Source organism: Acanthopagrus latus, chromosome 12, assembly GCF_904848185.1.
Source record: "Acanthopagrus latus isolate v.2019 chromosome 12, fAcaLat1.1, whole genome shotgun sequence".
Lineage (NCBI taxonomy): Eukaryota > Metazoa > Chordata > Actinopteri > Spariformes > Sparidae > Acanthopagrus > Acanthopagrus latus.
This window is the reverse complement of record NC_051050.1, coordinates 23,021,720-23,049,033: the sequence shown is the minus strand read 5'-3', so window position 1 is coordinate 23,049,033 and position 27,314 is coordinate 23,021,720. Positions and strand designations below refer to the sequence as shown.

The window sequence follows — 27,314 nt, the reverse complement described above, 5'->3', positions numbered from 1 at the left end:
AAACCTGCTGCACATTTGAAAATATTTCAATTATTACTAGTAAAATGCTTCCTCGCTTTTCAGACATTGCTGATCTTTATCCAACTATTCCTCAACGTCGGTTCAGTTTTATTTTACTTTACTTTTACTTTATTTAAACAAGCACATGTATTAAATACTTAAGTCAGTGCTTAACTTTACTTTGTTTGACGTAATGTTTTCTAACATATTCATTTGAAAGATTGGTGAGAAAAATGTTCAATTTCACGATATCACCCTGAGCAGGGATGAAATATAATTTACTAAAGTACTGTACGCTATAAGCTTCGCTATGTTACTTGTTCTTGGTCTCTTCAGATACCACTGTTTGACCTGTGCTCGCCACACCCAAAGTTCAGTTTGGTTAATGCACTTATTTATTTCTCATTTAATCAAATCATTAATCATGTTATACACCAATGCTCTGTGCCAGTAGATTACGTGTGATCTATCTTAAATCAAACCACAGTCGAGGTTCCGGCCTGCACAGAAAAATTTATTATAAATATGTGGGGTCTTCAAATGTGTTTAACTTATGTGCGTAGTTACAGCAGTGTAGTCTAAATGGTTGATATTCGGGGTGCAGATATTTTATACTTTCATTGGGTCCAGCCTGTAACATTGATGCTGCATTAGGGTCACATGAGAAAGATGGGAGAGAAGAGATTCTACTTTACAAATATTATTCACATCAGATCCCAGTTTGTGAAAAGGATTTGGGAATGTGAGATGAGAAGCTGCAGGTTAAAATTGTGTGATTTCTTGACTTCTAGTGAAACAACATAAGTTTGTATGTACAACTTGTAACCAAATGTAAATAATCAGATATTCATTCAGTGATTTTACGACTAGAGCTGATCTAGGCTGCACATTTTCCATTTGTTGTAGAAGTTAAAATATTTGACTTGTTTTGTTTTCTCCATCAGCTTTTTATGATATCCTGGAATGATGACACATAGAAAAAACTTTGATTATGTTTGTTTATTAATTTAATAAACCTTAAGTTTGTTCACACATCCCATCAGTAAAGTCTGTTAAATGACTCTTGTTCAGTGATTTCATGTACAGATTCACTTCATCCACACAGTCAGTTTGTTTCAGCAGAATCTCCGTTACATGCAAGAAACTAATAAAAGATCTGCTTATTGATTATGATCATGATAATTACAGCTTATTAGTCCCTAATTTGTAAGTTTGGACAACACCACCACCAACAACATTTGGTCTGCCAAACAAATGAATGTGAAAATGATTTTAGATTTTTTTCAAGAATTTACAGGAACATGACAACAAAATATCTACGATGAAGGAAACTCTGCTGCTTTCTCTCAAACAACAACATACAAATCCATCAAAACAACTGACAGGTGATCTCTGTGCAGTGAAGTAATGCAACAACAATCAGCTCTCAGTAACAAACATGAAGACAAAATAAGTTTAAGGATTCAAACAAAGAATTTAACCCACTGTCTCTCAAAAGACTTCTGTCTACTTAAGTTTACACAACTCAGCAGTGGTTTCTTGATAAAAAGTAAGTCCAGCATAGAGCGGCTGAGTGAATGTGGTCTGGACTCTGTGGAGGAGAGTCATGGTGTCAGAGACGCTGTAGAAGGACAGAATACCTGCACTGTGATCCAGGTACACTCCAACTCTGGAGGACTGAGGACCTGAGATGGGAGTGTCGATATTGTTGTACCAAAATTCACAACTGTCACTGTTCCAAAATAATGACCAAGATTTGTCATTGAATCCAAATAAACTTTCTCTCGTCATCCCTGATCTGCCGATAGTCTTGTATGCGACCGCTACTCCAACTGCTCCCCCTCGACTCTCCACCTCCCAGTAACAACGTCCAGTCAGACTCTCTCTACTCAGGACCTGAGCCAAGTCAGTGAATCTGTCTGGGTGATTAGAATAAGACTGTTCATCTTCCATTGCTGTTGCTTTTCTGTTCCCCTCAGATAATAACAGATATGTGTTTGCTGTGTTTGGATCCAGTGTGATTTCACGTGAATATTTTAAGAATCCAGCTCTGGTCTTGGGCTCTGGTTGAGACAGTAAAACATCCACATCAGTCACTGTCACTAAGATGTTCCTCCACATCTCTCTCAGGACGTCCTGTAGTTTGTCTCTGACCTCTGACACAGCTGCTGTCACATCCTCAAAGTATCTCAGAGGAGAAATATTGATGCTGGATGAGTGTGTAGACTCACTGAGTGCTGACAGTGAGGGGTAGTTGTGTAGAAACTGGTTGTGATCCTCTGTGTGTGAGAGCTTCTTCAGCTCAGCGTCTTTCCTCTTCAGCTCAGTGATCTCCTGCTCCAGCTTCTCCTGAAGCTCTTTGACTCGACTCACTTCAGTTTCCTGCTGGGATCTGACCTGCTGCTTCACATCAGAGCGTCTTTTCTCCATGAGACGGATCAGCTGGGTGAAGATCTTCTCACTGTGCTCCACTGCTTTATCAGCAGAGCCATTGATGGCCTCCACCTCCTGTTGAAGCAGCTTCACATCTTTCTCTCTGTCCTGGATTCTCTGCTGGATGTTTTGTCGACTCCCCTCCAGCTCTCTCTGCCTCTCAGTCCTCTCTGCTGCAGCTGACACAATGTCGTGGCCTTTATGTTCTTCCACAGAGCAGAGATAACAGATAGACTGCTGATCAGTACGGCAGAACAACTTCATCACCTCATCATGATGAGAGCAAATGTTCTCCTGGAGCTTCTCAGTGGGCTTCACCAGCTTGTGGTGTTCAAACATAGGTGATTCATAATGAGGCTGGAGGTGTTTCTCGCAGTAAGAGGCCAGACAGACCAGACAGACCAGAGAGACCAGACCAACCAGACAGGACTTGAGGACTTTCAGTTTTCTCCAACTGCAGAAATCACTGGCCACATCTTCAGGTACAGCATAGCAGTGATCAGCAGGAGCAGCTTGGAGTTCAGTCTTCTTCAGCTCCTCCACTAAAACTGCTAACATGGTGTTTTTAACCAGGACAGGCCTCGGTGTGAAGGTCTGCCTACACTGAGGGCAGCTGTGGATATTCTCCTCATCTTCACTGTCCCAGTGATCTTTAATACAGTTCATGCAGTAGCTGTGTCCACAGGGAATAACCACCGGATCCTTCAGTACATCCAGACAGATCGAACAGGAAAATGTTTCCTGGTCCAGCTGAACTCCTTTCTGCGCCATTTCACCTCTTAATGCAAACGACTGTCTGACTTTGACTTCCTGATAACTGAAACTAGTTTGAGCTCTGATCTGAAAAGCATGTGTTGCTTCAGTGATTTGTGCCTGTCTGCTCCTGCACTGCACTGCATGTTGGTCACACCCATCCACGAGCTGTAAATCTGAAGGGGAGTGAATGAGGAAACAGAGTGGAGCTCGCTGTGTTTGAGAGCAGGAAGAAGAAGGAGGAGTCTTCAAGCTTTGATCCATTCCAAGAAGAGGATAGGGTTGAGAGAGACATCTTGTGTTCAACACTTGTTAGTGTAGAGGTTTGAACATTTAAGCTAATAGTAGTTTCAGAAAAACAGACACCCCCTAAATTTCTTTGAGCACATTGTGCTGAATTCAAAAGGCCAGTGTTTTACTGAGTGAAGCCAGAGCTAGCTTGTACAGTTAGCGAAGCTAATGCCAATGGTCAGAATGGCTGTAGCTCAGCAGGTAGAGCAGGTCGACTCGTGATCGGAAGGTCGCAGGTTCAAATCCCAGCTCCGACATGCTGAGCTGCATGTCAAAGTGTCCTTGAGCAAGATACTGAACTCCATATTGCTCATCAGTGAGGGCGACTTGTCCAGGGAGTACCCTTCCCTCGCCCTGAGACAAGGCTGGGCGGAAAGGGATAAGCGGTTACGGACAATGACATTACATGAAATGTAATGTGAAAAATGCGCACTTCAGATTAAATCTCTGTATGAGCTGACAGGGGAAAACTATGGATAGAGGAGGTGGACCCAAACCCAGTTAAACGGGAGGCAAGATCAAAGCTGAATGCAAAAATCAAGGTGCATGAAACCAAGGAGGTCCAAAGACCCAAAAAACAAAGCAGCAAAGAAAGCAGCAAGACAAAGAAGCAACAAAACCAATAAGACAAAGTACAACCAAAAAGCAAAGTTCAAATCAAAAAAGTGCAAGACTCAAAGTCCAAAAACACATACCAATGAGAGACTCAAAGTCCAAAAAGACAAAAGGAGCTCAGGAAGGACAAGAGTCCAAACGATGATGGGGGTTCGGGGGGGGGCAACGTCCAAACTAAGCTGGGAGGAGGGAGGCTAAGGTTGAGACACTGAGGAGGCCAACAGTGGGGGCGATGGCTGGGGGCGAAGGCTGAGGCACTCAGGAGGCCGACGCCGAAGATGAAGGCGCTCTGGAGGCCAGCGGCGAAGGTGTGGATCACCGACAGAGGTTCGCATGGAGCTGGTGGCCTGGGAGTCGATGAAGGGTCACTGGCAGCAAATGACCTCGGCCGGGCCTTCGACTGAGGAGCAGGTACTGAACTTGGTATGGGACTCGGCCAGGCCTCTGACCGAGGAGCAGGTACTGAACTTGGTATGGGACTCGGCCAGGCCTCTGACCGAGGAGCAGGCACTGGACTTGGTATGGGACTCGGCCAGGCCTCTGACCGAGGAGCAGGTACTGAACTTGGTATGGGACTCGGCCAGGCCTCTGACCGGTCCTGGATCAGAGGCGCTAACCCAGCATGGCTCCAGGCTGCAGGACAGCAGAGGGGGCAAAGCCCTGGGTGGTGGCAAGGAATAGCAAAGAAGGGCGCCAGACCTCAGGAATGTCACTGCCAGGAATGTTGCTTTCTAGGTGGGGGAACTTTGTAGGCCAGGCAGGTTCCCCAAAAAGGAAACATTTCAGCTGAGGCCGGAGCTGAGGCATGGGCTGGTAGCTTAGCTGTGGCTGAAGCATGGTGGCTAGCCACCGCCTGAGAGTCCAAGCCTTAGAGGTTGGCAACCAAAGCCTTTCTGAGTTTAGCCAGCTCTGCTGGGAACAATACAGACAGAGGGAGCCAGAGGAGAGAACATAGGAGAAACTTAAGAGGGTCATGGAAAATCAAAACAAGACATGATACAAAGACATAATTCCATAATCAGAACATAAAAGACAAGACTCTACCGACATGACAACAGCAGTATCTTGTGCTCCCTTTCTTCATTGTTCCACAGCTTGTTTGCTGCTGGCCCAGGTTCCCCTAGGCCTGAGGCTGGTAACATTTACAATAGAGCTCATTTCTCATTTTAAACAGTGGTCACTTCAGCTGTTAGGAGGTATAATCTTCTTGGTGTCAGAGACCATGGTGTTGCTTTGGCATACACATTATACATTTGATTGATCGATCAATTCTCACCACACTGCAATAGTTTGTTAGTACAAATCAATGTCTACTCCTGTAGACTAGTGGGGCTAAATGTGAAAACTGTTGGCTAAAGTTTTTCAAGATGTGAAACTGAAATTACAGCACTGTCTAAATTATGCTGAAATTAATATTGCACATTTATGAATTTTTGCCAACAGTACATAGACTCACACGGGGCACCATATATTGTACCTCAACAATAACAGGGAGTTTGGGGTTAAATTTGGCTATCAATAATAATTATTACCTGGGATAATCATTAATTATGATAAATTACAAGGTGCCATTTCCATTAGATCACCATGGGGCACCACCCTTGAGGAAGGGAAAAGATAGCCAACTCTGATTAATAATTAACCTGATAACTACAACCAGTATTACCATAACAGCTAGTAATGATTGAAGGATTTCCCCTTTGTCCCTGACAAAGTAGATGTTGCCAACATTCACTGTTACATAATATTAAATAAACAGCATGATTAAGGGTTCAAAAGTCTTTTATTCAACACAAAGATAAAAACACACAATCTGACTAACCTGTACTACATACAGGTGTGTGTGTGTGTGTGTGTGTGTGTGTGTGTGTGTGTGTGTGTGTGTGTGTGTGTGTGTGTGTGTGTGTGTGTGTCTGGAAGGACAGAGAAACAGTGTTGGTGCTCACATTGCAGCGACTCTGAGTCTGTGTGAATCATAAATCCACTCATGGCAAAAATTGAGAAACTAATGAATGAACTTGTCATTGATTATGATCTTGATAATTGCAGTTTTATAGTCCCTTATGCGTAAGTTGATTTGGACAACAACATCAACAATTGATCTGCTTAAACAAATGTGAATGTGATAACAGATTTCTTTACATATGTACAAGAAGGTGACAACTAAACATCTATGATGAAAGAAGCTCTGCTGCTTTCTCTCAAACAACAACATACAAATCCATCAGACAATTATTTAGATTACAGAGACTTTTACACTTTCATACAGAGAAATGTCAGTTTAACTGAACAAAACTCACAATGAGCAGTGAGAGCCTCCACTTCTGAACAGACACAGGAAGGAGCGCCACTTAAAGACACTAAAATATTTACATAAAGACAAATATGAAAATGTGAAAGTCCCGCCCATGATGTTTGATTGACAGGTGATCTCTGTGCAGTGAAGAAATGCCACAACAATCAGCTCTCAGCAAGAAACATGAAAATAAGTTTAAGGATTCAAACACAGAGTTTAAGCCACTGTCTCTCATATGGCTTTTGTCTATTTGAGTTTACACAACTCAGCAGTGGTTTCTGGATAAAGTCCAGCATAGAGCGGCTGAGTGAATGTGGTCTGGACTCTGTGGAGGAGAGTCATGGTGTCAGAGACGCTGTAGAAGGACAGAATACCTGCACTGTGATCCAGGTACACTCCAACTCTGGAGGACTGAGGACCTGAGACGGGAGTGTCGATATTGTTGTACCAAAATTCATAACTGTCATTGTTACAATCTAATGACCAGGATCTGTCATTACATCCAAATAAACTTTCATCTGGGTCCCCTGATCTGCCGATAGTCTTGTATGCGACTGCTACTCCAACTGCTCCTCCTCTCCTCTCCACCTCCCAGTAACAACGTCCAGTCAGACTCTCTCTACTCAGGACCTGAGCCCAGTCAGTGAATCTGTCTGGGTGATTAGAATAAGACTGTTTAACATTCATTCTTGTTGCCTTTCTGTTCTCCTCAGATAATAACAGACGTCTATTTGCTGTGTTTGGATCCAGTGTGATTTCACGTGAATATTTTAAGAATCCAGCTCTGGTCTTGGGCTCTGGTTGAGACAGTAAAACATCCACTTCAGTCACTGTCAGTGAGATGTTGGTCCATGTCTCTCTCAGGACGTCCTGTAGTTTGTCTCTGAGCTCTGACACAGCTGCTGTCACATCCTCAAAGTACTTGAGAGGACGGATGTTGATGCTGGATGAGTGTGTAGACTCACTGAGTGCTGACAGTGAGGGGTAGTTGTGTAGAAACTGGTTGTGATCCTCTGTGTGTGAGAGCTTCTTCAGCTCAGCGTCTTTCCTCTTCAGCTCAGTGATCTCCTGCTCCAGCTTCTCCTGAAGCTCTTTGACTCGACTCACTTCAGTTTCCTGCTGGGATCTGACCTGCTGCTTCACATCAGAGCGTCTTTCCTCCATGAGACGGATCAGCTGGGTGAAGATCTTCTCACTGTGCTCCACTGCTTTATCAGCAGAGCCATTGATGGCCTCCACCTCCTGTTGAAGCAGCTTCACATCTTCCTCTCTGTCCTGGATTCTCTGCTGGATGTTTTGCAGACTCCCCTCCAGCTCTCTCTGCCTCTCAGTCCTCTCTGCTGCAGCTGACATTGTGTCGTGGTCTTTATGTTGATCCACAGAGCAGAGATAACAGATACACTGCTGATCAGTACAGTAGAACATCTTCATCACCTCGTTATGACGAGAGCAGATGTTCTCCTTCAGCTTCTCTGTGGGCTTCACCAGCTTGTGGTGTTCAAACATAGGTGATTCATAATGAGGCTGGAGGTGTTTCTCGCAGTAAGAGACCAGACAGACCAGACAGGACTTGAGGGCTCTCAGTTTCCTCCCAGTGCAGAAATCACAGGCCACATCTTCAGGTCCAGCATAGCAGTGATCAGCAGGAGCAGCTTGGAGTCCAGTCTTCTTCAGCTCCTCCACTAAAACTGCTAACATGGTGTTTTTAACCAGGACAGGCCTCGGTGTGAAGGTCTCTCTACACTGAGGGCAGCTGTGGATATTCTCCTCATCTTCTCTGTCCCAGTGATAATTAATACAGTTCATGCAGTAACTGTGTCCACAGGGAATAGTCACTGGATTCTTCAGTAGATCCAGACAGATCACACAAGAGATAGTTTCCCGGTCCAGCTGAACTTCTTTCTGCGCCATTTCACCTCTCAATGCAAACGACTGTCTTGGGTTTTTACTTCCTTGGATGTGAAATTAGTTTGAGCTCTGATCTAAGTGATATGAGTTGTCTTCAGACTTGATATCTGAAGGGGAGGGAACAAGGAAATACTGTATATGGACAGAGAGCAACTCACTCTGTCTGTTATCAACCTTTGATTCCTTCCAGGACAAGGAGTCACTCTGTGGAGCTGAACTTTGTTCCCTCATTTACGATAAAACAATTAACTTGTAAAGCATTTCTTGGCCCTTAAGGCTTTGCTGGCACATTTCTTCCAAATCTTCCACATTTTCTGTTCACGTTTCTTTAACTGGTTTAGAGCAGCTGACCGACAATAGAGAGTTATCAAACTAAACTGTCATTAAATATTGAAATTGATGAACTACATTGAAACATTTGTGACGAAACTGTTAAATTTCAGAACATCACCCTGAGCAGTGTCTGAATCTAACCAAGTACATTTATTGCCAGTAAATGTCTTCAGATAATTCAGTATATTTAGTATCAGAAACCTAAAGACTTAATATTTTAACACCATATCTTTACTTTCAATCAAATGTTGGGGTACTTTTCACAACAATGACCCTGAGCTGAACTAGCGTTTCAATCTCTAGACGTGTAGGAATAAATATCATCAAACAGATTATTTCCCGAAGCTGTAAATTCACGATTATGGAAACAGAATGAAGCTCGCTGTGTTTGTGATAAGAGAGAAAAGAGGGCGATTATCAACCTTTGATTCATTCCAGGAAGCGGAGCAGCGCTGTGAATCTAATCTGTGTTTCCCCATTTACAGTAAAACAATAAAACCTGGTGCACTTTTGAAATGTCCTCAGTTTCTAGTCTTAAAATACTTCTTGGCCGTTTGTGCTTTGTTGATATATTTCTCTCACTCTTCTTCAAATTCTCTTCAGTTTTCTTTTACTGGTTAAAAGCAGCTGACTGACAATATAGAATTATCAAAGTTAACTGTCTTAAAATGTTAATATTTGATAATTTTCTGACATATTTACTTTGAAACATTTGTGACACACATATTTAATTTGAGAACATGGGCTCAGTGATGTCACAGCACCGCTGCACCCACATTAAAACCTGGTGAAACTCATTTAATACTGTACCATCCATCCATCCATCCATCATCTGTACACATTATATGTATGCCGCTTAATCCTCTGCAGGGTCGCGGGGCAAAGATTCAACCACACTGACGGCATTCATTTTAATGTCATGTCATTATCCGTAACCGCTTATCCCTTTCCATGGGGTCACGGGGTGTTGCTGCTGGAGCCAATCCCAGCCTTGTCTCAGGGCGAGGGCAGGGTACTCCCTGGACAAGTCGCCAGATCATCACAGGGCCCTCACTGATGAGCAACGTGGGGTTCAGTATCTTGCTCAAAGACACTTCGACATGCAGCTCAGCCTTGCCCTGAGCCGGGATTTGAACTAGCGACCTTTCGATCACTAGTCGACCTGCTCTACCCGCTGAGCTACAGCCGCCCCTTAATACTGTACCTTTTTATTTTATTAATTAATCATGTCAGTGTTCAAGACTACATATAAGCCAAATGACAAAACACAACAGTAGAGATTCCAGGCGACAAAGATACATTTATTATTAAGATTTGGGTCTTCAGATGTGTTTTGTTTTGTTTTGTTGTTTTCAGCATGAAAACACGGTCTGAAACATGTAGACAAACTGAGCTGAGGAGCTTTAACCGCCACTACATCCCTGGTCTGCAGGATGAAGGCGCCCTCTTGTGTTCTCACAAGTCAGTCACCTTCACATCTTTCTCTCTGTCCTGGATTCTCTGCTGGATGTTTTGCAGACTCCCCTCCAGCTCTCTCTGCCTCTCAGTCCTCTCTGCTGCAGCTGACACTGTGTCGTGGTCTTTATGTTCGTCCACAGAGCAGAGATAACAGATACACTGCTGATCAGTACAGGAGAACATCTTCATCACCTCATTATGACGAGAGCAGATGTTCTCCTGGAGCTTCTCTGTGGGCTCCACCAGCTTGTGGTGTTCAAACATAGGTGATTCATAATGAGGCTGGAGGTGTTTCTCGCAGTAAGAGACCAGACAGACCAGAGAGACCAAAAAGACCATGCAGGACTCAGGGGCTTTCATTTTTCTCCTAGTGTAAATCAGTTTGAGGTCTGATAAAAGCAACGTGAGTTGTCTTCAGACTTTATATCTGAAGGGGCGGGAACAAGGAAATACTGTATATGGACAGAGAGCAGCTCACTCTGTCTGTTATCAACCTTTGATTCATTTTAGGACGAGGAGTCACTCTGTGGATCTGAACTTTGTTTTCTCATTTACGAGAAAACCTGTGAAAAGGTCTTCAGGCTTTGCTGACACATTTCTCGAGTCAAATTCTGTTTAGTTTTCTTTTATTGGTTGAAAGCAGATATATTTACTCAATTACTGTACCCAATTACTTTTAGACACGATGTGGTTTGACCTGTGCTTGCTGCTGGATTCAGTAGAGTCACAGCACTGCCGCTCCCAAAGTTCAGGTGGTCGATTTTATATAATTCTAATTTAGTTTAATCAGTAGTTATGTTATTTACTAATGTTCAAAGTTGATGGAGGATATTAAGTAAACAACATCAGACTAAAGTCAAGATTCCAGCCTACAGTGAAACATTCAATATTAATATTTGGTGTCTTCAGATCTGTTCTGCATTTTTGGTCTGTTGGTGATAAATCTGTGACCTTTGGCAGGATTCAGCAAGTTAGTTTGGCCTTGGGCCAATTATTTTTATAAGCAATTGAATGGTGGGCCAAAATATTAGCTCTTCATCAGGCAGAACCAAAGGCTACTAAAGTACACTGTTTTTCTTTTAATCTAAACTGTCCTTTCACAAAAAATAAAAGTCATTAGTTTAAATGCTAGTCTAATCTGTGTTCTGCCCTATACAGCACCGTACTGTACAATAGTAGTCTATGTTTTAGCCTTTTTTTGTTGTTTGTGTGCAGAGTGAAGTTAGCCGACAGAAATGTCACTCTCAAAAAGATTAAAGTTGAGAGGGATAGAGAGGCATTCAAATAGTAATGGAAAGAGGATGTGTGTCTTTGCTGCAATAAAGTTGTCATTGTTTGCAAAGAATATAATCTCACATAGGACCTTTAAACCTGCAGATTCCTCTTGGGGAAAGAATCATTTTGTGTCCTCAGCTTATCATTAGTTTCTGACTTCACAGCTGATCTTTGCAGTGTCACAGAAACTGAAAATCAGTTTCAGTCTACTATCTGTCGGAAAGGACATCCAAATACCAGTCAGCACAATATGTTAGTTACTTAATCAACTTTTATTGTTTTGTAGTCTAGAATACACATGTTCTTTTGTTTTGCAGGAATAATATCCAGGCACAAACACAGGAAGAGTTTTCAACCCACTGGCATAATTAACTCCATTACAGTGAATTTACTTTTCTTCAGTTTCACAACAACTTAAACATGGTGATATCATGGTGGACACATTGGACTCATCTATTCAGAATTAGAATCACAAATACTTTACTGATCCCCGTGGAGGACACGGCCTATATTAGCACAAGCATAATCATATTAACAAAAACATGATTATACAGGAAAAACTCATATCACAGGAATTTCCCTCACAGTTATTTTAATCAAATTTTACACCTTCTCATGGGTTGGGTTGAGTTGGTTTGTGAAGAGTAATTTGATTTACATTTCCTACAATCAGATTTTTCGTTGTTTTATATTTTTCCCCAAACGAACAGTCAACGATAAACAGAAGGAGAATGAACAATACTGAAAAAAAAAAAAAAAATAGATTTAAGTTGAGTTTTCATCTTATACAGTGTTATGATCCATTTAATCATGTTTGCTTTGGCATAATTTGATTTTGTTTTCAGCATAATTTACTATCGAGAATCTTCATAAAACTTTTTATTTGATTTCAACATAACTGGAAGGCAGATTTCTTAAATTATTTAAGATGCTGAATTTGATCCTAAATGACATTTTACTTTAATTTATTTTTACACTTTACACTTATTTTATGTTTCAGAGTTCCTCTCCGGGCATTGATTCAATCCTTAAAACTCTTCTGTGTTCCTCATAATTTCATGAGGAAAGAAATCTCTGCATATATTAAAACGGCTTATTTAACTTTACATCTTTTCCTTCCCGTTGTATCTGTGGTTTTAAAATACTCTGCACCTCCATCTCCTCCCACATACACACCTTTGATTTGGCTCATTAAAAACACACATTTCTGCATGTTTTTGCTAGCTATTGTACACTACACAATGGTAAGAGGTAATTTAGGAGAAAATTAACTTGGGAACTGAATCTTACGAACAAAGTCATTGGAAATGTACCATATTTATTTAGCATTTTTCTATTTTTTACCCTCACACATACATACCTGATCATAACATCCTCTTTTCTTTCTTTAGCAAATGATCATGCAGCTCCCTCAGCCTACTCTAACACATCAGTATTAAAACCAGTTCTGTGCGAGTTACCCACATTACAGACTGAACTATCTGTCTGGACCCCCTTAGCCTACAGAGAACACAGAGACACAGAAGAACCAATACGACCAGACCAGTAAAAGAACCCAAAGCCAGGATAAAGAGGTTCAGTGAATGTGGAGTAGAAGGTGTGGAGGTGGATCAGTTTGTCAGTGCAGACTTTGTAGAAGGACAGAGTGCCGGCAGAATAGTCCACATACACTGCTACTCTCCCGGAGCCAGAGCAGGAGGTGGGGATGGTTGTTTTTCTGTCATTGTGACTGACATAATATCCACCACTGGAGCAGGTCATTCTCCAGGAATGATCATTTCTTCCAAATACACAGGCATCATTTTTCCCATTCCTGCTGATTCTTTTGTAACTCACTGCTATGTCAACCCATCCTTTCCACTCAACCTCCCAGTAGCAGCGCCCAGTCAGACCAGTAACACACAGCAGCTGTTCAAAGTGGTCAAATCTGTCTGGATGAAAAGGATATGACCGATCCTTTTTCACTTCTGTCGCCTTCCTGTCGTCATCAGAGAGTTTGATCCAATTGTTGACTGTATTTTTGTCGATTGTGAGTTCACAGGAATCTGATGGAGAGAAAAATACAATATAGCTTTAGTTATCAATCTGTCATCAGTCTGATGGTGACATCAGAGGTCTGTATGAGTGATGTCACAGTTTGAAGGTGCTTTGTTTCCCCTGAATCAAAGTAAAAGCACACTTACACTTCTTCAGACCTCGTGTCAGCCATCTCACTCCACTAGGCTCCACCCTGAAAAGAGGAGAAGCATCAGAGCAGTATGTAAACATGGACATAACATCACTCTCATACACACAGGGTTTTCATTCTTGACAGATATACCAACATGTTCACATGGGGCAATTTTGAACTGAAAAGAATGAGTGCTTTTGTGTCCCCCTGACCCTGGTAGCTTTGTGGTTGGGGGTAACAGCGTCTTATTGGGTTTATGCGAGGCAAATTGGTTATGGGATGGGCCCGAATAAGGACAATTTACAGAGCCTATACAATATGAATCTGCAAGAAGGAGCTGTAGCACCACACCTGGAAAAGGGACACAAGCTTCTGAAGGCTGTTGCTGTTGATGGAGGAGGTCAGGGGGATGGTTGGACTTACAATGTGTTTCTTTTATTGAGTGTCTGTGGTAGTTGTATGTTGTATCTGTGGTGAGTCCTGCAACAAGTTGGTTTTTGACATGGAGGGAACTCACTCTCAGTGCTAAACAAACCAAAATGAGCCAAAGCATAATTCCTTTTACAGAATTAAAAAAAACCCAATTGCGATGATTAAAGATTCACTGAAAATTGTTTGTATATTGTTGTTTTCAAATTATTTCTGGACTAGAGGACAAAAAAACCCAGTGGCAGATGATGTGCATCAAGACATCCCACACTACTGTTTATCATGAGCTGACAAACCTCCAGTGTGACAACGCTGATGCATGTGAGCCCACCATGGTGACTAGAAAACACATTAGAACCCACTTCTGTACTGAAGCACCAGTTTCTTCACCTTCCCACCCTGTTTTGGGACATTCAGCTTACTGTCTACTGACTTCTTCTGTCTGTACTGATCCTTTTTATACCTGAGCGTGTCCAGTCTCCACTCTGGGTCCTCCAGTCCAGCTGACAGTGGCTTCAGTCCTGATTCTCCTGGATAATTGTAGCTCAGGTCCAGCTCTTTCAGATGAGAGGGGTTGAAACTCAGTGCTGAGGCCAAATTAGTACAGCCTTCCTCTGTGACCAGACAGCCTGACAGCCTGTTGACATTAGAAAAAACATGTCCATGGAAAGTATATATATATATATATATATATATATATATATATATATATATATATATATATATATATATATATATATATATATATAATGTGAAAGAGTAAAAAAAACAAAAGGAAAAGGGTAAATCAAGAGGAAAGTAAGGCTCATTTTTCATGGCTAATAAAGTGTTTTTGCAGTACTTATTTTAACCACAAGGGGCTGAAATGCTACTCGTGCTAAATAAGATGAAAAGCATCTATGTTCTTCCAAGGGAGTTTTAAACCAACACAAGATGCATGTATTATGTGTTAACAGGTTTTCACATTACCGTCATGTCTATCTTTTGGTGAGTAATATGATATACTTGGCCTAATCTGCCATTAGTGTTACAGGTGGAATATTGTGTATTATCAGCCTTCTCATCAGTAGGTCTCTATTGTGAATAATAACTCACAGAAAAGTCATACTTCTGGCATAGAAAACGAGTTGCATGTGTCTGAGGTGGAGGTTGTTATTAATTCTTCCATTCACATTATCCTTTAGCAGCGCGAGACAGTGAAAGGTGATGAGTCCATCAGCATTATGCATGAGTGCCACCACAGTATAGTTTCCCTGTCTCCAAATTGTTTGCTTGAAGCCGCTTGTGGTCAAAATGAGTATAAATAACACTTCAAACACTTTGAGACTACTTTGAATTTTTTTTTCCACTCTTTTCCAGACATTAATTTTTATTTTTTATGAAAAAAAATCTACTCTTTTTAATGTTTAACAGATTAAATCATTTTTCTTTTTTTAAGAAAATCTCTCACTTGCCTCTCAAGGCTTCCATATTAAATACAAAAAACTGGTGTAAAATCATATAAATAAAGACAATCTCGTGCAGGTTTTGATTTTACCCATTAACATAAATTGGAATGGTTGTTTGTAACTAAACTGGTTGATGAATCCTGACCTGAGAGTTTCCAGTGTGCAGTGTGAACTCTGCAGTCCAACAGACAGTGGCTTCACTCCTAAGTCCTTCAGATTGTTGTTACTCAGGTCCAGCATTCTCAGAGAAGAGGATTGGGAGCTGAGAACTGAAGAAAGAGCTTCACAGCTTCTCTCTGAGAGGTTACAGCTACTTAGTCTGAAGAGAAATAATCAACATTGGGAAAAAGATCAGTAATGTTAAAACATGATTGTTATGGATTAAGTACAATAAAGTAAGATCGCAAGGAACTAGCGGGCATTACAATGCTGTTTAATGTGAGTGTAGTTCAGGGAAATATCTGGAATCAGGAACAATTTGAACAGGTTGATGAATCCCGACCTGAGAGTTTCTAGAGAACAGTGTGGGCTCTTCAGTCCAGCAGAAAGCAGCTTCACTCCTGAATCCTCCAGGTTGTTGTTACTCAGGTCCAGCTCCCTCAGAGAAGAGGATTGGGAGCTGAGAACTGAAGACAGAGCTTCACAGCTTCTCTCTGAGAGGTTACACACGTTGAGTCTGGAGAGACAATTATCAACATCAGGAAAAATGTCAAATCACAGATTATCTTACAGTTATTTTTGATTTGTTAGGTTAAACTGAAATATGGATGGGAGGTTGTCATTTTGTTGATATATAATCTCTTCTCCACCCTGGATAATATCATTGTTGTTCAACTCTAAAGAAGATGGACATTTGAAATGAACAGTGAAACCAGAACTTTTCTCTTAAGGAAGAGGTTTATGTGTGCTATACAGCATGTAAAGCTGAATAAAGAAAAAATGTTTTTGGAGAATTTTCATGGCAGGACCTTTTGCTCAGGAGAAATAACCTTGGCAGAAATACACAGTATCATATTTAACTCCTGTATGATAATACGTGGTGCTAACAGTCCCTTGTCCTGGCAAAATAATTTCCAAAGAGTGGGGTTTGCATAGTCACCAAGGCTGCTTTCAATTAAACTAGTTAAGAAACTAGTTAAATATCAGTATCAACACTAAAGGAGACTGCAAACAATCTGAGAGTTTGAGAGAGAAAAACAGAAAATGACAGAGGGAGCAGAGGTAAAGAGGACAATCTGAGAGAAAATATTTTCAGATTGTTTCATGTCTTAAGTAGAAACCAAAAAAAAAAAAAACTCTGTTTATTTTGTCACTGTGTAGACAGATTCAAGTTATTAGTCTGTTTTCAATACTGTGTTTCTTCATTTTATTAATTCATTGCATCCAATATAAAAATATAAAAGTCAAGTCTTAAAAGCACAGAGCAACAGGATGACCCTGTTCTGTTTAAGGATGACAAGTAAAATACAAGCACTATGTTTTGTTTCAAATTCTTGTTGAAAAGAAAACAGTTTTCAGACTATGACAAGTAAGTTAGGCAATCTCCATACTTACAGAGCTTTGTTGGAGGCTGTGACCACTGGCAGCAGCCTCAGAAGTGTAGCCTCTGAAGTAGAGTATCTCTGCAGGTCAAACACATCCAGATCTTTTTCTGATGACAGTAAGATGAATACCAGAGCTGACCACTGAGCAGGAGACAGTTTATCTGCTGGGAGACTTCCTGAATTCAGGTACTGTTGGATCTCCTCCACTAGAGTATGATCATTCAGTTCATTCAGACAGTGGAAGAGATTGATGCTACTCTCTGGAGGCAGGTCCTTGTTGATCTTATCTTTGACATACTGGACTGTTTCCCGATTGATCTTTGCACTACTTCCTGTCTTTGTCAGCAGGCCTTGCAGGAGGTTCTGATTGGTCAGCAGTGAGAGACCCAGTAGGAAGCGGAGGAAGAGGTCCAGGTGTCCATTTGGACTCTGTAAGGCCTTGTCTACAGCACTCTGGTAGAACTGCCTTGGTTTGTCTCCTAACAATTCACCCCACCAGAATGCTGTTTGATCTCCTGACAGCAGATCGTCTCCAGAGTTGATGAACGTCAGATGGACATGAAGAGCAGCCAGAAACTCCTGAAAGCTCAAATGGACGAAGCAGAACACCTTTTCCTGGTACAACCCTCTCTCCTCTTTAAAGATCTGAGGGAACACTCCTGAGTACAAAGAGGCTGCACTGATATCGATGCCACACTTGGTCAGGTCTGATTCATAGATGTTCAGGTCACCTTTCTGCAGCTGCTGAAAAGCAAGTTTTGCCAGAGACTCAATCACCACCCTACTCTCTGGACTCCAGTGTGGATCTATAGCAGATTTCCCTTGATGCTTAACATTCTTCAGTTTGGTCTGAACCATCAGGAAGTGGATGTACATCTCAGTCAGGGTTGTGGGCAGCTGTCCTTCCCCTCCGGTCTTCAACATATCCTCTAGAACTGTAGCAGTGATCTGGCAGAGGACTGGGATTTGGCACATGATGCGGAGGCTTTGTGAGGACCTCAAGTGGGAGATTATTTTTTTTGACTGCTTTTCATCTCTGGATCTCTTCCTGAAGTACTCCTCCTTCTGTGGGTCAGTGAACCCTCTGACCTCTGTCACCATGTCAACACACCCAGGAGGGATCTGATTGGCTGCTGCAGGTCGTGTAGTTATCCAGAGGCGAGCAGAGGGAAGCAGTTTCCCTCTGATGAGATTTGTCAGCAGCACATCTACTGAGGTGGACTCTCTAACATCAGTCAGGATCTCAGTGTTGTGGAAGTCCAGAGGAAGTTGACACTCATCCAGACCGTCAAGTATGAACACAACCTGGAACTCTTCAAACCTGCAGATTTCTTTGGTTTCCCTAAAGAAGTGATGAACAAGTTCCACCAAGCTGAACTTTTTGTTTTTCAGCACATTCAGCTCTCTAAAAGTGAATGGAAATGTGAACTGTATGTCCTGGTTGGTTTTGTCTTCAGCCCAGTCCAGAGTGAACTTCTGTGTTAAGACTGTTTTCCCAATGCCAGCCACTCCCTTTGTCATCACTGTTCTGATCGGTCCAGTTGAGGTTTTAAAGATATCTTCACGTCTGATTGTTGTTTTTGGTCTGTCTCGTTCCCTGAAAGCGCTTTCAATCTCTTTAACCTCATGTACTTCATTGATCTGTCCAGTCCCTCCCTCTTTGATGTAGAGCTCTGTATAGATCTGACTGAGAGGGGTTGTGTTTCCTGCTTTAGCCATCTCCTCAAACACACCCTGGAAGTTCTTCTTCAGGTTAGATTTTAGTTTGCCCCGACAAACTCCAGCAAGATGTTCTGAATGAACACAACAGAATAAATCAATGAGTTCTCCTTGAAAAATGGCCATATTCGAAACCACCTATCAGCACACAACCAGTACATTCAAAGTAACAGAGTATATGATTTAGTCCAAATTTACAGTAGCTTGTACTATGCCATATACAAGCAAAAGCAAAATCTGCAGTATGCTAAAAATACTTGGATGCCATTTTTAATCAGGAAATATTTTGATGAGTCTACCTTGAGTGCTGTGTCCCACAGTGCTAAGCACTGGAACAGTTATAAACATTGGTCAGGACAACAACAGAAATATCAATCTGTTGTTTTTTCCAGGATCAGGTTGCGATGGCAACAAGCTAAGCGCAGTCACAAGCAGATGCCAAAGCCGACTCATTTTGCCCAGTACCTCTCACCTTGGACAACTTCAGTAATGTTGTCCAGCATGGACAACAAGTTCAACAGGTTTTTTAAAAAGGCAACCAGTTTTATTGAAGCAAGATTAAAAGACAATATTATAGTCCAGCAGATAACGTCCAAATACCAGAACAATTGTTCAATTCGTGATACAAGCACCAAATTTGGCATGAATAATGCCTAGACCCTACTTTTTGAGAAAAGCCCGTTTGCCACCTGAAAATCCAACATGGTGGCCATTTTCAAGATGGCCGCCACATAAAATGTACCAAAAAAAAGTTTTTTTTAAATGGCTGGGCATATTTAACTGATCTAGGCATTGAATTGTATGTATCCAATCCAATGATGCAAATAAAAAAATATTTCGAGGTTAATTTTTAAGATGGCGGCCAAATTTCCGTCAAATTTTGTCACACATGAAGTTTCAATTATGCCAAAATCTTTTGATCCAAATCAAAATGTTTTTATCAATCTCAAGATGTTGAAAAATGTTTTCATAAAGGCCTTGACACGCCTATCTGACTTCCGACCATCGTCAGAAAAGGCATTCGGACTGATCAGCTGACTCCTGTCTGCCAGAGGCAGTCAAAAACACACCTGCACAACCACCAACTTGACCGCACATTCTGCATTTACATGAATCATAATAAGTCTCCATACAGACAGAGCTTATCCATCTTGTTCCTAGCTAGCTCTTGCTAGCGTAAACAATAGCTCTGACTAGTCAAATTTGGGACACTTGGTTAAATGTTGAAGCTGAGCTGTGGATTGAATTCAGTCAAGGTCATGACATGGTGAGTAAACTTAGTCCTAAAAAGTCCCGTGGCATGCTTTTTTCCATGCCTTCACTGGTTGTGATGTTGTGTCAGCCTTTCGTGGTAGAGACAGAAGGACTGCTTGGCAAATCTTTTATAAGCTCAGTAAATATCCACCAGTATTAGATGATGCAGATCTCAGGATACTTGAGAAGTCTGTCATAGCAATGTACAATAATAACAGCACTACTGATGGAGCTGATGATGCCAGACTGGACCTGTTTGCTTGAAAGCAGAGGTCCTATGATGCCATTCCACCGACAAGCGCATCTCTAGCACAGCACATCAAACGTGCAACCTATTAACCTGGCTGTATTTGGGGCCAGGCAACTGCATGTCAAATGTATATGGAGAGTCCTGCCAACTGGGGCTGGAGGAAAGAAGGTGATATTTGGCAAGTAGTGTGGACGACAGTCCCACCAATTGATAAGAGCTGTCAACAAGTGCCTAACTGTGGGTGCAAGACTGAATGTCTTGGAAGATGCAAATGCTTCCATTTTAGTCTTAAAATGATAAAGTGAATTTGTAATCAGTGGTGGATTACTACATGGGCCAACCGTGCCCATGCCAAATATATTTGTCTTTTGCATGCTGTATGTAGTTGAGGTGCAGAACGGACGCTTCCTTAATCCATCCCTATTTGTCCTGTTTTGTTGCATCAACTGCCGATTTATTTTTTTGATGTAATTTGGTCATGTGACCCACCTGTTCTGTTGATTACCTGCAGCTGTACAGAATAAAACCTGTGTGTGCCATGATTGCAGTTGTTCACACAAAGAGAGCAAACGTGTGCAGTGTGATGTGATGTTAAACGCTGTGGAAGAAAACTCTGCTAACAAAATGTATCAAATGTAACAAAACAAACAGACAAAAAAACCCAAAAGCAGTGTAAAGAAAACATGCACTTACTTACACGAACTAATGAAAATTAGTACAAAAAGGCGTTATTTTTGCCATTCCTTGCTGTCTATCTTCACAAATTAACATATTTTTGGAAGTTTTATTGCAGAGTTGGAAAGCTCAGATCCTTTAACCTATATTTTGATACCAAGATCATCAAAATGTGATTATCCAATTTTAATCCAGGTCAGATACCAAGTCTAATGACTTTCAGTGGTGGCCATATTGGAAATTGGGGACCATATTGGATTGTTTGCGTGGCTAACAGGCTTTTTGGAAAAAGTGGGTCCCAAAGAATATTTGTGCCAAGTTTGATGCTTGTATCACAAAGTTAACGATTATCTCACTAATCTGTTGGACTATTAAGCTTCCGAGGCAAAAGAAATAATTTACCAGGTGATAAGCTCCGGCTCATGTTACATTTGCTGTGAAAAATTATGACAAAACACCAACGAATCTGGTTCATGCCAATCAGGGCATGTGAGCGGAACGCGGAACGAGTTGGGAGCGGAGCATGCAAAATATAGTCGGAGCGCAGAGCGGGTTTTAATCCAAAGGCCAGAGCGATGGTTCTGTTTCGCTTCAGTTCCAAGACTGGCCACTAGATGGCAGTACAAGGCCGTCCACTGGCTCAAACAGACAAAACACAGAAAGCAGACCAGGTGACAGCCCAAAACAATCTACTGTTCTTTACAAACTGAAAAGGGTTTCAATCGACAGGCTCTCTCCAGCAACAAAGCCGCTGCACATCAGTTTAGGCCACATCGGGCAGTGTGTCCCAGGTGTAATTTGGTGGGAAATGTCAGGAATGGCTCCTTCTTTTAAATTTGAGCGAGCGTGGAGCGATTTCACCGGAGCTGAATGAAATTTTAGGTGAGCGGAGAGCGGTCTTTGAGCGGAGTTGTCTGGTATAACTTTGACCGATGGAGCGAAGCAGCGAACACCCACGTAAGCGGGGAGTGGAAATTCTCGCTGCTCAGCTCCACTCACATGCTCTGATGACAATGAATGAAATCCTGGAACAGCTGACTGTGCTGCCAAGCAACGTTAAACATTGTACCTCTTGAGGCTAACATTAGCTAGAATGTTTTTTGAGACAGACAGAGATTACTTGCTTTATAATCTAATAACTCCCAGATTCCACTGGGCACTTCTGTGCTGTTTTTCAGTCATAATGCTCCCACTGGAGCTGATTGCAGCCATTCTAAACAGTTCGCGTGGTTCAACCGGTCAAAGCATGGAGTGTTTTAGCAGTGTCCCAGAAGCAGCTCTTGGGGTCTCCTCTTCTATTCTTGACGGAAGCAGACAGAAGCAACGTTAAGCTACGCAGACCAGATTGAATCAGATGGGAAGTCAGTCAAACGAACAGCACAAAGAGTCTGGATAATTTTCTAAACAAAACATCTCTGCAGGTCAAAGCACAACTACTGTAAGTTGGAAATGACATCAAAAACACACCTATAAATGACAAAAACAAGAACCCATTTAACCACATAGTCCACTCATTCACGAGCATGACTCTCAGCTTCTGAAACATTCCTAGCAGAGTTTGAAATCACATTCAAGTGGGAATAAAACCATGCCAGATATGCAAGGGCATCTCAGAGATGCACCCCGTGGAATCAAGGCATAAGGGGATGCTACATAGTAGCTGTAGTTTGCCATTAGCATGCTATTCTTTACTGTCACTCTCTGAAACTGGAAACCAGCTAAGCCCAGCAATACTGCAAAACAAATAAATTTAACAGTTTCATTCTATCTACTGCATTCACTAGTAGTATGTAGTAGGTGGTTTCGAGTACAGCAAATTAGTATTTGAGTATATCCTCCTCCATCTATTCAGACTATCATAAATGTGAATGGAACGAACAGGTGGGGATTCAAAAGCAAACACAGGGCAGCGCATGTTCAATGAAAAAAGGCTTCAATAAACTAATATTCAAAAACCTGCCAGGTCACAAAAAAAGATGAAAGGTTCAAAACATAAGCAATGGCAGAAGCAGGATTAGAATAGACAGGATTAGACTACACAAGGAATGACTATGTGTTAATTGGAGCAACATAGTGGCAAAGACAGGTAACTGAAGAGCTGATGAGGGAATAGGTGAGTTGGGAGAATGAGCAGGTAGGGGATGATGGCTTTGGTAGACACTGGGAAGGCAGTGCTAGTAAGACTTGATGCAGGGCAAGTGTGGAAAAAACAGGCTGGGGAAAGTGCAAAAGGTCACAGAAGGGAAACAACGTCAAAACCCCAGGCAACACAATAAACGCAAACATGACTGTAACAGGACTGTGTAAGAAGTAGTAGTAGTAGTAAATGTCCAATTTATCCATCATGTTAAATCTATTAAAATTCTCTTACTGCTCTGCAGACGTTCAGCTGCCTCCTCTTGCTTCATTTTCCTCAGGACGTGCAGTGTGATCTTCAATAATGCATCTCTGCTGTTCCTCTCCTGCTCTTTATCCCCTCCTTCCATCTCCTCCTCATCCTCTCTCTGACTTTCTGAGCATTCTGGGGAATCTGAGCACAGAGTTCTCCTTACCTTCTTCAGCTCAGTTTTCACAAACTTGAAAATGTTCTCCTCCAGCAGCTGGAACAGAATATTATATTAATTGCACAGTCAAACTCAAATCATGGAACTAAACCTTCCTGTGTTGGGCACACTGACAATCCACTAGTTTAAAAAGTGCAGCATGGACATTATTTTGAACAGAATATATATAAAAGTAGTTGTTGTACACATACAGACCTCAAAGTCCAGGTTAATTTCATGCTGCTGGGCAGAATGACCATGAACCTTTGCGCTCTCCTGGTTGACTCTGTGGAGGAACCATGAAGAATAAGCTCACATTGCATTTGCATTGCAGCTCCCCTTGGGTGCTCTTCCCTATCTCAGTGGCCCGTTGGATTGCGCCTGATCAAGTGTGACAGTAGGCTAAGTCAGCTTTCTTGGAAATGGCCTCGAAAAGACAGCAGGAGTCAGGAGCAGAGAAAAGAATGAAGAAGCAACTGCAAGTGATGTCCGTGCATCACTTGCAGGTAAGTCCATGTTTAATCATCCTTAAATAAGGGAAATGTGCTGCTAATGTGATGGTTGGCCTATGCATGCACCTCGAACTAGCTGACCTTATTGCTAATGTTAGCAAACTCAAATTTGTTATAACTTCGGTGCAAGCTAAATTGAGATTTTACTGTTAAACATTGTCTATGTATTTTACAAGTAACTTACACCAGCTAGCTGCTTACTTTAGATATTGAGCAGTAGTTTATCGTTTATTTTGACGTGATACTTTCTCAGTAACAGTTAGCAGTCAGTGCACAAGGTAAGCTAACAATTCCTCTTGCTTCAGACCATTATTACCATGTGTGCAATTAATAGTCTTGAGCCAGGCATTTAGCAAAGTTCACCTAGCATAGTGACATTTGAGAATGAATATTTTGGCATTTGCAATGCATAATCATGGATCATAAAGGAATTATGCTCATGGCACCAAACTGGCTAGCAGCAGCAGCAGTTTTGTTTTGCTTAATTTAGATATGATGTGAACTCATAAAGTTGAATATATAGAAAAAATGCATGCAATTTGAATGACGAATGATAGCTCAAATGATGACAAGATGTGGAACATTTAAATGTTTTACAGAATTTCTATTTGAAAGCATGGATGTCTATCTTAGTTATTTCAGATAAGGCTATACTTATCTTTATTTGACATTTGGCTATATTTATGTATTTTATCATGGTTTATATTCATTTATTTTACAGTGGGCATCTTATTTATTAACATCATTTATTTATTTCAGGTTTTGCCAGTTCTTCTGGTGAGAACCCACTGTTTCATATCTGCTACTTCATAATAATAACAATGAAAGCTTTTAAGTAACTTCATACTGGTGGACAAGCAATCGTGGTTTACGTTTCAGGAAATGTTTGGTCCATTTCAGAGATTATATTGGGTTTGTGTTGCAAAAGCTAGAGTGGGTGACATCATTGCTAGAGTGTAGAGGAATGGGAATTTTTTTAGAGCATTTCTGTTCATTTGGATAGAGATCCCACTATTTTCAATCACACACATAATTCAGATCATCAACAAATGTTGTGCTTGTCGCAGGCATGCAATTATGAAAGCAAACACACTTATACTTTTAGCTGTATGGGCTTTCAAGCAACAAGAGCACCACCAACCCCCATAGGCTCCCATGCTGATTTTGGTCCAAATTGTCTGGAGGAAAGCAGACAGTGCCAGTGTTCTAACTCAATGTCATTCCCTCATTTTTGACAGTACAAAATTAAAATTTGCATCAGTGTGTTCAGTTATTTGCATTCAATTGGACTCTGTGCTTCACTGGGATCTCAGCAAAGTCCTGCCAATTTTGAAGTAGATCAGATGAACAATTCTGGATTGAGAGGAGAGGGGGAGTGAAAGGAGATGATATGTAACAAAGAGTAAAGATCTACTGTTAAAAGTATGAACTATCATTTGATCCATGAGAATTTATTGGACAGTTTCTCTGATTCACAAGTTTGTTATGAGTCTGTGCTAAGTTCAAATAAAAGATAAGAGAAACAGGAATCATAGTTACTGAGAATGAATATGTATGAATTTGTAGTTTTTTCTCACCACTGTCACCAACTGCTTGCTCATAGAGGAAATGTTGGGTTTTTGTGAATAAATTATTAATAGCAAATGATCAAAATCTGCTAAAAAATAGAAAGTGTCATGAGACTGATTGATTGCTTGTTTGATGTTGAAGAGTGAAACAGAATCAGGTGTAGTGTGAAGGGTGGAGTGTGATACCTTTCCATGATGGTAATCACTTGCAGCCACCTGATGAAGACAGACAGATGTACATCATTAGACATCACTCTGATTTTACTTGTGTCTTATCAGAAAAATAAATTATGTTTATTTTGTCATCTTCAAAGATGTAATATATAAAATATTGCCAGATTTTGAAGGTATCTCCAAATAAATTCTGGGTAGCATGTTATTAGCGTAACAGGCAACTGCTGCTCTTTGCTAACAAATCTTGGCTGTAGCTAGCTACTCTTAGCTGATTAACTAATGGCTCAGTTAGCTGTTAACCTTGAGTTTGTCTAGACTGAGACACCTCTGATCACAGGGGGAATCACTGTAGGTGATGAGCCTCATCAGCCTCCCAGTGAACCTGTCTGGACACTAGACTGGGGCTGAACACAACCTGTGAGAGTAATGGAGGTCAGTTTTAGGACAGGGAATACAGTACAGAGGTGATTTACAACGATTCTGACCGGGACTATGACTCCGGGGATGACAAGTCGCGACGGGCAGGGACAGCAGAGCCATGATGCAGAGAAACAGACATATAGACATATAGTTGCATTCTTTCTGTTCAGTAAAGAAAATAAGTCTAAAAAAATATTATGTTTTTGTTTTTACACCTCCCTGATAAAATGTCAGACTATTACCTCTTGAGGTACAACATGGTATTAGAGGTCAACAAAGATGATACAACAAAGAGCAGAGATTGATAATAATTAAGTTCCACTTACTCAGTTTCTTCTCATTAACTGCAGCTATCTGGAGTCTGTAGTTTTTGTTGATCTGCTGCATTAAGATGAATTCCTCCACTTCTTCATCAGTCCTCTTTCTGCAGGCTGCTGTTACACTCAAATAAAACCAGTCTGAACCTGCGGCTCGAAGATCGAATCTTTATAGAACTTTATATCATCTTTATATCATTGTTGTATAACTTTATATCATCTTCATATAACTTTATATCATTGTTGTATAACTTTTATATCATCTTCATATAACTTTATATAATCAGTGTTAAAACCTCTACGCACCCACCCGCCCGCCGGCGGGCGATTGCAGATAACTGACTGTTTTTTACAGTGCGCAGTGACGTATCTCGCTTCAACTTTCATCATTACGGACATACTATACGTCGTTGGAAAGGGCAGAATCTCAGCAATTCATTCATCCAGTTGATTTTGCAGAAATCATGAGCACTAAACCATAAATCATTTATATTTACCAGCATGGTAAACGTGAGATACAAGAAACGCACGGCGACTCCCTACCTTTGACGCGGCCATAAAGCCGTAATATGTGTCCGATCCTCAATTATTTATATTCCAGTTGTCCGTAAGAATCCACTGATCAAAAGCATCAAAATGGTTTTTCATAAAATTATTCCAGCTTGTGAATATCGTCCTGTAAAGTCCATTTGTTTACCGTCTACCGACTTTGTTTGTCAAATAAAATCCAGACCTCGCCGGCCGTATGTTTATTTTCTCTAGTTCCTGTATTGTGTTGTTGGGTGTGCTTGTTTTCATCACTTTGCTGGCTACAAAACAAAAGTGTCCCCATCTTTTTCCGTTCAGTTTTCACCCCAGCACAGCCCGTGAAGTACATGGAGCGCTCCTTGTTTAAAGGGCCAATCGGCTTTGTTTACTGTTATTTGCCG

At 41.2% G+C, this 27,314-nt stretch overlaps 2 protein-coding genes across 3 annotated transcripts; both read right to left on the bottom strand.

The window, feature by feature from the left end:
- Positions 1-725: 725 nt before the first annotated feature.
- On the bottom strand, positions 726-3,700 carry LOC119029486 (E3 ubiquitin/ISG15 ligase TRIM25-like). The gene has a single exon (XM_037116309.1). The coding sequence runs from the start codon at positions 3,448-3,450 to the stop codon at positions 1,507-1,509; it is 1,944 nt and encodes a 647-aa protein (XP_036972204.1). The 5' UTR covers positions 3,451-3,700; the 3' UTR covers positions 726-1,506.
- Positions 3,701-11,613: 7,913 nt separating this feature from the next.
- Positions 11,614-26,803, bottom strand: LOC119029485 (NACHT, LRR and PYD domains-containing protein 12-like). Of its 2 annotated transcripts, XM_037116306.1 has the most exons (10): positions 25,974-26,803; positions 25,661-25,690; positions 23,611-23,680; positions 23,223-23,451; positions 16,964-18,746; positions 15,912-16,085; positions 15,555-15,728; positions 14,425-14,598; positions 13,546-13,592; positions 11,614-13,407 (listed from the first exon to the last, which is right to left on the bottom strand). In XM_037116306.1, exons 1-10 carry the CDS (start codon positions 26,012-26,014, stop codon positions 12,863-12,865), a joined length of 3,267 nt encoding a protein of 1,088 aa, XP_036972201.1. In that variant the 5' UTR covers positions 26,015-26,803; the 3' UTR covers positions 11,614-12,862. The 2 variants fall into 2 exon arrangements, with proteins under 2 accessions (XP_036972201.1, XP_036972202.1); XM_037116307.1 differs by lacking the exons at positions 11,614-13,407; positions 13,546-13,592 and having other exon boundaries at positions 14,430-14,590.
- Positions 26,804-27,314: the final 511 nt, after the last annotated feature.

What these genes read in the sequence shown, in the direction of transcription:
- LOC119029485 (XM_037116306.1), bottom strand. Translation starts at nt 26,014, where the DNA reads ATGAGGCTCATCACCTACAGTGATTCCCCCTGTGATCAGAG. An exon ending in GTGATTACCATCATGGAAAG is followed by an intron (nt 23,681 to 25,660) that starts GTATCACACTCC and finishes GTTCCTCCACAG; the next exon opens with AGTCAACCAGGAGAGCGCAA. An exon ending in AAATTAACCTGGACTTTGAG is followed by an intron (nt 23,452 to 23,610) that starts GTCTGTATGTGT and finishes ATTCTGTTCCAG; the next exon opens with CTGCTGGAGGAGAACATTTT.
- LOC119029486 (XM_037116309.1), bottom strand. Translation starts at nt 3,450, where the DNA reads ATGGATCAAAGCTTGAAGACTCCTCCTTCTTCTTCCTGCTCTCAAACA.